The 12,779-nt window shown below is 35.8% G+C and overlaps 1 protein-coding gene across 1 annotated transcript; it reads right to left on the bottom strand.

Moving 5' to 3' along the window:
* On the bottom strand, nucleotides 1-11,709 carry LOC140833983 (uracil-DNA glycosylase, mitochondrial). The gene is made up of 7 exons (XM_073198537.1): nucleotides 11,324-11,709; nucleotides 10,982-11,199; nucleotides 10,363-10,521; nucleotides 9,834-9,864; nucleotides 4,895-5,030; nucleotides 1,554-1,637; nucleotides 1-533 (listed from the first exon to the last, which is right to left on the bottom strand). Exons 1-7 carry the CDS (start codon nucleotides 11,553-11,555, stop codon nucleotides 467-469), a joined length of 927 nt encoding a protein of 308 aa, XP_073054638.1. The 5' UTR covers nucleotides 11,556-11,709; the 3' UTR covers nucleotides 1-466.
* Nucleotides 11,710-12,779: the final 1,070 nt, after the last annotated feature.

The following is a 12,779-nucleotide window of genomic DNA, read 5'->3' as shown; positions in this document are numbered from 1 at the left end:
TTGATTTCCACTAAAGAAACATTTCCAAAAAATTTCAAGCTAAATAAAACACGAAAGGTGGACAACATTCGTATAATCACTACATACAAAACAACTGAATAAGTTCCATACAAAGGTTATAAAAAACTACCGAAAGGCAAAAAGAGGGAACACATAAATGCTGCACGGGTGAAGGTCCTGGAGGACACAAGATGAATCAATATTTTGTCTAACATGAAACAGCATCAGACTCAATAGAGAATACAACCACGATGAATGCTGCAATATCATACTTGCAGTATTTGTGGAAGAGGATAGATACACCAAATCACCAAAAGCGGCATGCTTTGATATTGATAATTAGAGCCACAAAACTACTGGCAAAATAGATCAAGCACATTATATACAACTGACAGTGTTCTGACAGCACATATAAACACATCCACGAACAACATTCGCCAAAACATGGGAGCCGCCTTCCCTTGTCCTATAATTGCCAATCTATAGGAGGTATTCCCATTTCGTCCAGGATCTTGTTTGTACGAGAAAAGTGCCTGTGTCAACAGTTGTAAGTGGTGATTAAGGGCATGAAATGGCTCCTTCAGCTGGTTGATGTGTATTCGATTCAATAACTTTGGCTTTCTTTTTTTTCCTCAAACCGTAACATAAATGACTCTTTTCAGGAAGAAATAATATATCAAAAGAAACTAATCACATGTATGTGTTATCCATAGTTCAAACAATCACAGGATCATGTTTGAATTATCAAATGTTTCTCTCTAGGATGAGTAATATGCCAAACTTGTGCCATAGGGATTGTATTAATCACGATGAGACAACATACTGGAATTTGACCTAAGGATTCCTTGATTTTTTGGCATTTGGATAGAATACAAATCTTCATTTGTTTTAGAGAAAATATGACTAGTAATCTCCCTATGCAGTTGAACTATTTGGCTTTGATACATTTGGTGGTTGAATTATTAGCAAGTTCAATACATATATATATTTATTTAGAAAAGGTGATCCATAATTCTTGTTTACTTGAGTCAAATGTTAATGAATACAGTAAATGAACCAATAATCATCTCGATTTTTCTTTCTTACATTAAATTTTAAAGTGTTTAAACAGATAATATCCCCATAAGATTTGGAATGGCCCTAGAACACATTTATGCACAACTGCCATCGATTTTCCGCACAACAAAGCATGGCACTTGACTAGCAATATATTTGAAAAGTACATACCACATCCATAGGTCAACGCTCTCCAAAAAATTTTGGAAAGGTAAATGTAGAAGAATCTATCTGTCATATTATTCATAACAATGCCGGATTAGAGAATTTCGAAATAAGGGGGACGGAAAGATTTGCCAACCAATTTCTATGTGTTGCATATCAACATATTCAGTGAGTTTGTTACCAAGAGATCTTTCCAGTGAGAGGACTTTCATCGATTCATTATTTATTAGAGCAATTAAAAAATGGAAAATACAATTCATAATTTCATTTTTAGTTCTGAATGAAAAATAAGGTATATACAATTTAAATCATCCACTGAAGCTAAGACAAACCTGCATCCAAAGAAGCCTCTGTTTGCAGATAAACCAGAAGGATGAGCTGATTTCAGAACGTAGTGCTTTGTCTCATCAATCAACCTGCACAATGACGTCATTAGAAACATGCAACAAATTGATCATGATTCATGTATTGATGCCATAATTCCATATGTGAACATAATCATATAAACTTTCAGCTCAAACTACAGTGTCATTAGATATATGTTGGCAATTTGGCAGACATAGCATGGAAAATTGGTCGGTCTGCCAACTACAAGATAACTTTTTCTGAGTTACTTTTCGATTATATAGAGTTGGAAATTATGCTGCAATATGACCGAACTTTCAAGTCGTGAAGTTAAGCTTGTCTTGTGGTTGCAAATACTGGATATTAAAATTTCTTAACAAACCAATGTAAGGACCAAGGTAATAACAAAAATGGACAAGATGTTCCATGCTGCAGCTATCCATGCCTTTGGACATGATTGTAAGATAGTAACACTCTGCCTGGACAATTAACAATCTACGCATATGAAAAAATGTCTTTGTTTAAAAAACAAAAATATCTGATAACAAAATAAAACCAGATAAATTGATCTATTAGTTACAACTAACCATTGAAAATTCAAAAATACTTCCGCAAACATTACGAGCGATCATTAAGTGACTTCTATGACTTATTTGTCCTACTTCAGCAACAAAAAAGACCACCACATGATTATAATAAAAACTCTCTTCTTGAAAAGCAAATTCATTGAGATTATGTTTAAACTAAAGGATTTGAAATCCAAATATTCATAATCATTAGTGTAAGCACAATATAGTCTTTCAATGATTCTTAACTTCACGGATTTCAAAACCTTTATCTACAATTTTATATTAATTCTTCAATATGTCAACCCATTTCAAATTTTCTATAACTGAAGCAATTACAAATTAATGCCTATAAATCCCTTGCCTAAATCAAATCTTTCGATCAAAAAAAGTTTGATATTTTTTTCTCATAAACTGACAAGTGTTTATCACCTGTTTGTTTCAATCGCAAAAGGTAGTCCCAGAGTACTACAAAACATTCAGATACCAGATAAATTTGATATTAACATCAAAACCAGAATTTTTCTACGGTAACCTGACCTCTTACGACGAGTCTTCTGAATACTCAGACTCAAATGTTGTCTCGGTTAAACAAGCAATTCATAACACATGAAAATCACAATCATGACGAAAATTCCCTAAGCCTGTGCAAAATTGCCAACTGGAACACAGGGGAGATAACTAAAATACAACCGTTGTTGACACAGTTGAGTAGGAAACAAACTAATTAAATTATTTAATTCTGTCTGTAATGACCCGAATTCCTGAAGTATTAATTAAGACATAATTAATGAGTTGTTAATTAAGTATTATTAAGGAGTTGATAATTCGGGATTAACTGTTGGTATCCACCGAATTTTAAATGGATAACCCGACCTACTTCGGATTACATTATCTCGAGAAATCCAACTAGACCAATGAGATTCTGACACGTGGCAGATAAGATTGGTTCAGATTTTCTGAAATAGTCCGGATGCAGCCTATAAATGGAAGCCGATTCTTTTGTTTCCTTCACCGCATTCTTCAGAGAGAATTCTAGTTGTACCTTAGGTTTTCTAGCCAGTTTCTAGGACACTTTGGTGTCGGGAAGTTTCGAAGCTAATGTCGACTCGAGGAGGGTCGGTGTACTGAGATCGAGACATCATCAGCGAGCTGACGACGGACGCAGGTATAATCCTAAATTCTTAGATAGTGATTTAAGGATCATAGGGAGATCTTTGTAGCATGTTTGATCTGGTTTGTTAGTGATTTCATTATGTTGGTATTGTCTAGGTTCAGAGCTTTCTGTCAGATTGTTTTAGTGAGGTACGTGATGTACTGACTGAGATATCCAAGCGTAGTATACACACTTATATGCTGCATATTTATCTGTTGCATGATACATGTTTTACTGCTTTGGCATATTATGCATGACATATCATGTTGAGCCTGATATCTTTTGAGATATACCTCGTTTGTTGGGGCCGCTCAGCCCTATTCCGTATTGTGGACGATAGGGCATCGAGAGCTACAGTGTCCGACGGGACCCGCGGGCTCTGATGACCTGGACATTGCAGGTCCACGTCTTGATGATGAGTGTGGGAGCCAAAACATGCCTAGGGCAGATCAGAGACTACACACTCAGGCGCCTCTAGACTGAGCATGAGATTCTTGACTTGATCCCTGATATCCGAGCATATTGCATTTTGCATGCATCATATCAGTTTGTATACTCGTACATTCTCGTATTGGGCGATTGTCGCTCACGTCCTTGTTTTCATCTTGGGCACCCCATTCCACGGGGCAGGTCTTAGGTTGGACGGTTCGGACGACCAGGGCAGTGGCTAGAGCAGTTGGGTTTCGGTGGTGATCCAGTGGAGGTTTTCTGTGGTTTACCGTTTTCTCGTTCATGGTTATGTTTTGTATTTGTTATGGTTGTATTAATGTTTAAGACTGTCGTTATTGTTTTGTTTTCATTTGGGTTGTAAGATGATTAAGTATTTGGTTTCCGCTGTTTAATTGTGGTTATTAAGTTTAATGTTGCATGTTTATTAGTCTGTTTAGTAGTGGCTCGGGTAAGGGCGCTACACTGTCGGATAAAAATTAAAAGTCCTGAACTGAAATCTTCGAGACTCTTGCATTAGAGATTCCTGATAGAGTAAAAATCCTCTCTGTGGATTTTTAGATCTCGTAATGAACGTTCTTCCATACAATTAAAGGTGAAATACATGCGTAAAAATTTAAATGATCACGAAGAACTCTTCACAATGTAAATGAATAAGGTATATATATAAGAACAAGGACGTGCATACAATATAAAGAAGAGGAAATCTTTTGGATGTGGGATGTGCTTCTGACTATCTTACATCTTGTTCAATTTACACAATTACACCATGCTAATCTTTCAACGCCAGTTACACCTTAGAAGATGATCTAGGAAGAAATTTTCAAACTATTTCATGGATCATTTCACTGCCATTTTCACTGCTCTTTCAACTAATCCAGCATAGCTTGGAACATTTGAAAAGAATAAACCAGTACGACACCTGTTGCTTCAGGGAAAAAGATCTCTTTAATTTCACAATTGATTTTGGCTTCATCCATAACAACTAGTAAAAAATCGTTTCCCATCATGCAAGTCAAACACTAACTATTCCAACAGCGAAAGTACAAAAACATTAGTCCACATAATTTATAGGCGTTTGTGTTTCTAGTTGTAAACTACAAGTCATGCAACAACACCATTTGCTGATAATTTAAAAAATCACCAAATAATAGATTACCGAGATTTGACTTGAGCATTATTTCCCCAAAGAATAAAAACAACTCCTTTTTTCTTCTGTGAAATTGCTCCAATAACCGCATCAGTAAACTGCTCCCACCCTTTTCCTGCATGACAATTTGCCTGACTTCTCCTCACTGCAAAATAAGTTACAGTTCTTTTCAGAATTCAACTCTTCCAAATGAATTTCCAAAACAACACTCCAATTTTCTAAAAGCATCAATTACTACCCAAAACACAAAAAAGATAGCATCAATAAATTTCCTTTGGTATAAGTTGCCAATCATTTGGTAATTAGGGACTAATGTTTGCATGAATATGATAGTTTGCAGAACTCAATGACAATCCAACTTCATAAAACATATTTTCCCCCACATCCACTGCTAGTAAATGCTATACATTTCTGCAGTCTGAGGGGTACATAATCAAGCATGTCACAAAGGATAGCACATACCTGCAAAAATGAACAAGCACAATTACTGTGTTTCATAAATCCATTTTAAAATGTAGGCTTCTTTAAGTCTAGGATAGAAGTTACCTTTCAGTTTCTCTAAATAGTGTCCATACCATTTTTCTCATAATTCCAGCTCCTTTTTGTTGAAGAAACAAAACACAATATAATTTCAAATTTGCCCCTCCAATTTGTTCAACATTCTTCTCAGTAACTATAAAACCATGTTTTAAAAATATAACTCCAGTTTTCCCAAGTTTGTAACCTCTTCTCCTCTCAACCCCTTGCATAAGCTTATATACACCAGTGTGCATACCAGACCAAGGGGTGGAATTGGAGTAAGGCAATAAAGTACACAGTGAAAAAGAAAGAAAACGGCCTGCAACAATCACTACCAGGCAAGGAGAAAGGAGCTGCCATAACCCCCATTGAGAAAAAAGACGGAAAACTGAGGATCAGGAAGAAAATGGAAAGTGATATAGGCTAAGGCAGTGAAGAGCAAGGTTTTGCTTTCCCGTGGTGTAGGGATTGTTTCAACTTTCCCAATTCACAAGAATTGTTCAATTCCTTGTTTACTCTATTAGGTAAATTCTTGTGTCTTTAAGGAATGAAAGACAGTATAGGTTTATAGTTGACTTTCGATGCGTCTGGGGTGGGTGGCATTTAAGGATAAATTGAAAAAGAAAATCCAGAAATAAGGGATGCTTTAATAAAGAAGATTAATATTATTTTTACTTTGTTTTTCTGAATTTTCGATGAAGAATGCTCATGAATTGATGATCATGATTTAGGCGTTTTCCAGTTTACACACTGCTTATTGCTTTGTTACCCTTTGTGTGCTCAACAAAATTGTGATGAATGCATTATTCTTTAAATTAGATCAAAGAAGTGTTGCATCTAAATAAAGTTATACATGTATGGTGTCACACTTCTTCACATGGATATTAGTTATAACAGAATTAACATGAAATGCTAGGTCGTCGACCGCTTTAAGCGACATGCTTAAACTACGCTCGGATGTAGTGTCAATAAGCTAGGCGCGATGCAGCGGCACCCGGTTGCAGTGATAAATAGGCAAGAGTTATCGCACCTTACTGGACGAGGGCGAGTAAAGAAGCTAGTTCATACTAGGATTAGGAAGATTATATTAGCCTCTTGGAACATAGGAACATTGACGGGAAAGTCAATAAAGTTAGTGGATGTCATGTGATGAAAGAAACTAAACATAGCTTATCTTCAATTTAAACATAGCTTATCTTCAATTTACAAAATAGAAGGGAAGCAACGCTAAGGAATTAGGAGAAAGTTTCAAATATTTCTATTCAGGAACAAATAAAACTAGAATTGGAGTGGGAATAATGCTGGATAAAGCCTATAGGGATGCAGTTGTTGTAGCTAAGAGGTTTGGAGATAGAATTATGAGCATCACTTTAGCCTAAGAACCATAGATTGTGAATATCTTTAGTGCATATGCACCACAAGTGGGATTAGATGATGAGACTAAGAAGGAATTTTGGGACTCTCTAGGAGATGTAGTTATAGGAATCCCATGTGAGGAAAAGATCTTTCTTAATCGGAGATTTAAATGGCCATGTAGGTAAAGATAAAGTTGGGTATGAGGGGGTCAATGGAGGTCAAGGTTTTGAGGTTCAAAATAACACGGGGGTTTCTGTTCTAGACTTTGTCTTATCTAGTGATCTTGGGATGGTAAACATTTTCTATAAGAAGAGTGAGAGTCATTCAGTAACCTTTAGGAGTGAACATAGTATAAGTCAAATCAATTACATTCTTGTAAGGAGAGAACATAGTATAAGTCAAATCAAATACATTCTTGTAAGGAGACAAGACCTAGGTAGTTGTAAAAATTGTAAGGTCGTACCAGGAGAATACTTGACAGCCCAACATATGTTATTAATCTTAGATATTTGCCTTAAGAGTAGAATCAAAGTAAACAAAGGTCAGATTAGACCGAGAATCAATGGTGGACTATGAAGGGATATGTATGTCAAACTCTTAGGAATAAGAGTTTAGATAATCAGTTAGTCCTCGAAGGATGTGAGTATGTAAGGTGTAAGAATAAAACTGATACCTCTGAGTTATTTGAACTCATGGCTAACCGTATAAGGAGTGGGGTGAGGGAAGTACTTGGAGAGGCTAAAGGGAAGGGACGAAAGGACAAGAAGACATGGTGGTGGAACAATGAGGTGCAACAAGCCATTAAGGAAAAGAAAATAAGGTTCAAGAACTGGCAAGAAGCTAGAGACCAAGGATCGTATGAGCTGTATAAAAAAGCCAAGAGACTCAGCAGCAGAGCAGTAGGAGATGTTAATAAAAGAGCTTATAATAATTTGAATGATAGACTAGGTACAAAAGAAAGAGAAAGATATTTTTAAGATAACGAAAACGAGGGATCAAAACATTAAACACTTGAGTTGTGTTAAGCGTATCAAACATGAAGATGATAGAGTTTTAATTCAAGATAAAGTTATCTTAGATAGGTGGAGGGATTACTTTAAGAAATTACTCAATGATACAAGCACAGAGGAGTTAAACGTTGGTAGACATGAGATGCAAGAAGTAAGGCATCTAGTATTCCATCGTAGAGCTAGTGCTAAGGAAGTAACGGAGGCACTGAATAGGATGAAACCAAGGAAGACAGTCGGACCGGATGAGATACCAATTGAGGTATGGAAGTGTCTAGGGGAAATTGGGATCCAATAGCTGACTAGGCTCTTTTATAAAATTAGATACTAGGAAAATGTCATAATCTTGGAGACATGGTATTGTAGTATCAATTTATAAGAATAAAAGAGACATAGACGACTGCTCAAACTATAGAGGGATTAAGCTTATGAACCATATATTGAAGCTATGGGAACGAGTGATAGAGCGGGGACTTAAGAGTCTCACAAATAATGTATCAGATAACCAATTTGGTTTTATGCCAGGTAAGTCTACAATGGAAGCTATTATAGAGAAAAATATAAATATTTTATATAGCGAACAACAAAAGAGTACTTAGAGAAAACGTATAATAGAGTGCCTAGATAATTATCTGGTCGGTACTTAGAAATAAACATGTGCCTCAATGCTACATCTAGATCATTAGAGATATGTATGAAGGTATCGTAATTAGCATTAAGTCTGTTGGAGGTATGTCATGTGAATTTCTTGTGGCAGTAGAATTCATCAAAGATCGGCTTTAAACTCTTACCGCTTTGCTTCGATTATGGATGAGCTAATGGAACATATTCAGGATGAGGTACCTTGGTGTATGTTGTTTTCAGATGATATTGTCCTCATAGATGAACTAAAGAAGGTGTCAATAAAAAATTAGATAGATGACGTGAAGCACTTGAGAGTAAAAGTTTTAGAATTATTCGCTCAAAAACGGAATATTTATCTTGTAACTTTGGTACTGAATCTAGACAAATGGGTAGTCCAATTGAGATTGACGGTTGAAAAGTCCCAGAGTGTAAAGTTTTTCGCTATTTCAGATCTATTATCCAAAAGACTGGGGATATTAACGAGGATATAGATCGTAGTTTTAAAATAGGGTGGATGAAATGGATGATGATATCAGGAATCTTATGTGATAGAAGTATGCCTAAGATTAAAAGGAAAATGTTATAAGCTTATTGTTCGACCAACTATACTTTATAAATGCGAGTGTTGGGCCACTACAGGACTACATATGCATAAGACGGCAGTAGCAGAGATACATAAGTTAAGATGAATGTGTGGCAAAACGTGCAAGAATAGAATTAGAAATGAAATGATTATGAATTATTTAGGTGTAGCCCCCATAAATGATAAGATTAAGGATAGACATCTAACATGGTTTGGTCATGTGAAGAAGAGACCAAACACGGCCCCAATCCGACATATGTTAGATTGGCAGGTTAATGAAATGGGTAGTAAGATGGATACGCCATGAAAACTTGATAAAGATGGTTAGGATAATATCTTAAATATTGGTTTAAGAGATGATATGTGGGAAAATTGCTTAGTTTCGAGAACTAATATCCATGTAACCAACCACGCAATTAGCGAGTAAGATGATGGTGATGATGATGATGATGTGTAAGATGTATGCTGGAGTTGCAAGAGAATTATCAAGCAAGGCCTCAAACGATGGATTGAATAAGCGAATATCAACGGTAATTATTCAAATATTAATTGGACATTCTCTGCCGTTTTTAGTATAACCCTACCTTTCCCAGAACAAATTAGAATGAGTGAAAAGGATTTAGCACAAATTGTGGTGTATTATGAAGTATACATCATCCATCATATTCTCGTAATGCCTCCGTCTCTTTTCCTTCCAGAAATGAAGTAAATAAAAAAATAACTCGGAATTTATCAACATGCTATACTAGTCCACCATTCGTCTTTGCAACATTTACGATTTATATTTGGCAGGAAAAGTTACCAAGTATTTAGAGAAATTACGGATTGGACATGTACACAAAAAGATATGGTGATATACCTGTAAGAACAGTATTTAGCAAGAGAACACCCTGCATAATTACACATGGAATTAGTTTGTCAGGATTGGGAAAATTCAAACAAAGGTATTTGCATTAAACAATTGAAACAAACTATAGAATTCTATCAGAAGAAGCAAGATGAAATCTAGTTTGTTATATTTAAGATACATATTGGATGTTGTATTATCTTTGGGTTATTCTATCTAATATAATCTATAAATATAAACAAAGACCAAAAAATCTCAGAGAACACATAATAGTTCAGTCCTCTGTCTGAAGAAAATTACTTGTTCATATCCACGTTACCATCAGCTATGTACTTCATAAAAAGCAAAGAGGAGATAAAATCTATGCTACCAAAATCTTCAACTTCAGGCAGGCATTGGTTAGAAGAAATAAGACAAAATGAAGTTCCAACTACTTAGTGGAAATAATCAGGTGCAAATGGCCACAACTCAAATCCACTGGACAAGCCTGAATGCGGGTTGGAAAACACATAATACCAAAAAGAGAGAGTGCAAATGTTACCTGCACGGCCCACTTTTCCAGGTTCCCATTAGACGGAGTTGAACAGCCCAGATCCTGTTGAATCTCTTTATATATGTTTGCAAGACTGGAAGGCACCTTGACACCATTCGGCACTGAGAAAGAAAGGCCCATTGCTTGACCTGGTCCATGATATGGGTCCTGAAAAATGCAATTTAAGGTGAAGGTGCACTTGGATGAGAAAGATAACAGTATTCTGACAATAAAAAGTTGAGTATTAAAACATCATTGCGGTTTATGTCCAACAAACTCCAGAAACTGGGGGTCATACATTACTTTTCCCCTTATAGAACAGGAATAATGTAAATTTATGAAAGTAGACAAAGCTTATAGAGAAATTACAAATACATATGTAAGAAAGATAATACCCACGAGCTAATTTCCCCAGAATTTATATAGCCATGGTGAAAAAATGACAACAATAATCAAATACAGAAATAATAACTATTCAACAGTGCATTTAATTTCATGTACATGCTATCTGCAAAACAACAGATTGAGTATAAAATCAAAGCTGTTTACCCACTCATATGACATTACACGACCGATGGCATACAAATTAATAACATGAGGTTCCATTTCAATGTAAATAAGTGTTTACCTGTCCAATAATAACAGCTTTAACCTGGTCAAATGGGGTTGTGTTGAGTGCGTTGAAAATAAGATGTTGAGGAGGGTAAACTGGCATGCAGCCATGGCAAATTTCTTTCTCCACAAATTCACACAGTTTCTTTGCATAAGGCTTCTGCAACTCCCCTGGTAGCACTTCCAACCATGTCTCCTCCACTAAAAGTTCCTCCAGCTCCACATATCTCGTTCCTTAGGCACACATATTCACAGGGTTTTAAACACATATTCACACATATAAAAAGTTGATTCAAGATAACCAAAGGCAAAAAGAATAGAGAAAGAAGAGAAGAAGAAACGGAGACAGGGAAATGACCTGCGTCAATAGCTTTGGAGACTTTATCCGAGCACAGTTTGAGGTTTCGCTTGGATCTGGCAAGGGCTTTGTTGTAGTCTATTCTGCGCTTCTGATCAGGGGAAATGGAGGCGGTGGCGTCGTCTAGGGATGAAACTGGCCGTAAAAGGGGAGGCGATGAGGAGGAGGTTCTCCTGATTCGCTTCGCTGGTTGCTGAAGAAAATCCATTAGGGTTTTCGCAGAAGCTGCCATTTTTGCTGCGGTCCAATGGATTTCCGAATCACCAGTAATGAATTGAGCATAATAAATCGAAAAGGCGGGAGAAGATATAAACGGTCATCATTTTCCCTCCATCGTCGAAATGTTTTTTAGGGATTTAAGTACGAAATAGAACCTTTATTGCAGTACATCCTACTATACGGTAACATGAACCGTTCACACATTTAAAATAAAAACTTGCAAAGTTCTTCTTCATATATTCGTCTCTTTATGATTATTTTTATTATTATCAAATTTCAATTTTTTTTTATAATTTTAGTTATTTTTCACTATGTTAATTGATATTCACTGAAATCAGATCATCCTTTTTCCGTTAATTTAAGTCAACCCATGCTATGATTTTTCGACTCGGAGTGAGCTCGTCCTTACATATCTCCTGACTCACAAGTCATATACTGAATATGATAGATAAATAAAGTAGCTAAACGCACTACCAAAATATGAAGATACTGAAAGGGGGGAATAGACATGCTTATCGATTCGTTGGTTTCGGTCCGGTTTCGACTGGTTCCAGATTGAATGGTGCGAGAACCGGTTCCGGTTCGAAGGTAAAAATCTTTGAACCAATCCAAACATTGGATCGGTTCTATTATTTATAGATCGTTTCGGTCCGGGTTCGAACCGGTTTTTGGTTCCAGGTCCGACTATTAGTATTTCTAATATAAAATTGTTAAAATATAATTTGAATACTCTAGATTTTCGTCGGAACTCGAGCTTCAAAAATTCATCGATTGTTCCAGTGGTACTATTCTTTTTTCGGGTGCAAACCAATCTTATAAACACATCAGCATGCTAAGTGTTTCTAGCTTTAAATTAGTTCTTTGTTAACTAATAATTCTTTCATATACTAAAAATGCTGATTCGGAAGCAACACTTGAACTTTGAATGGGCAAAACATCTTTTGTAACTGCCACTAACACTTGATAAAGTTGAGAATTTAATTTCCACCAATCAAGAACATCGAAATTCTCAATATATTTGATTTAAATAAATTTGGATCTCATTTTATTTTGTTGTAGTCACCGATTTTCCTTTGAACTTTTATCATTTAAAACTTTGAAAGAAGTCGACCTCTTCTCAGACTGTGTACTCAGTTTACATTGTTCAATAGCACACAAATCAAACAATTATTGGAAAGAATGTATGATTGACTTCTTTTATCGTCAACATTCTTCCAAAGAAATTTAGCATAATATT

The sequence above is a fragment of the Primulina eburnea genome, chromosome 6 (genome assembly GCF_022965805.1).
Source record: "Primulina eburnea isolate SZY01 chromosome 6, ASM2296580v1, whole genome shotgun sequence".
NCBI classification, from domain to species: Eukaryota; Viridiplantae; Streptophyta; class Magnoliopsida; order Lamiales; family Gesneriaceae; genus Primulina; species Primulina eburnea.
This window is presented reverse-complemented; position numbering and strand designations above follow the sequence as displayed.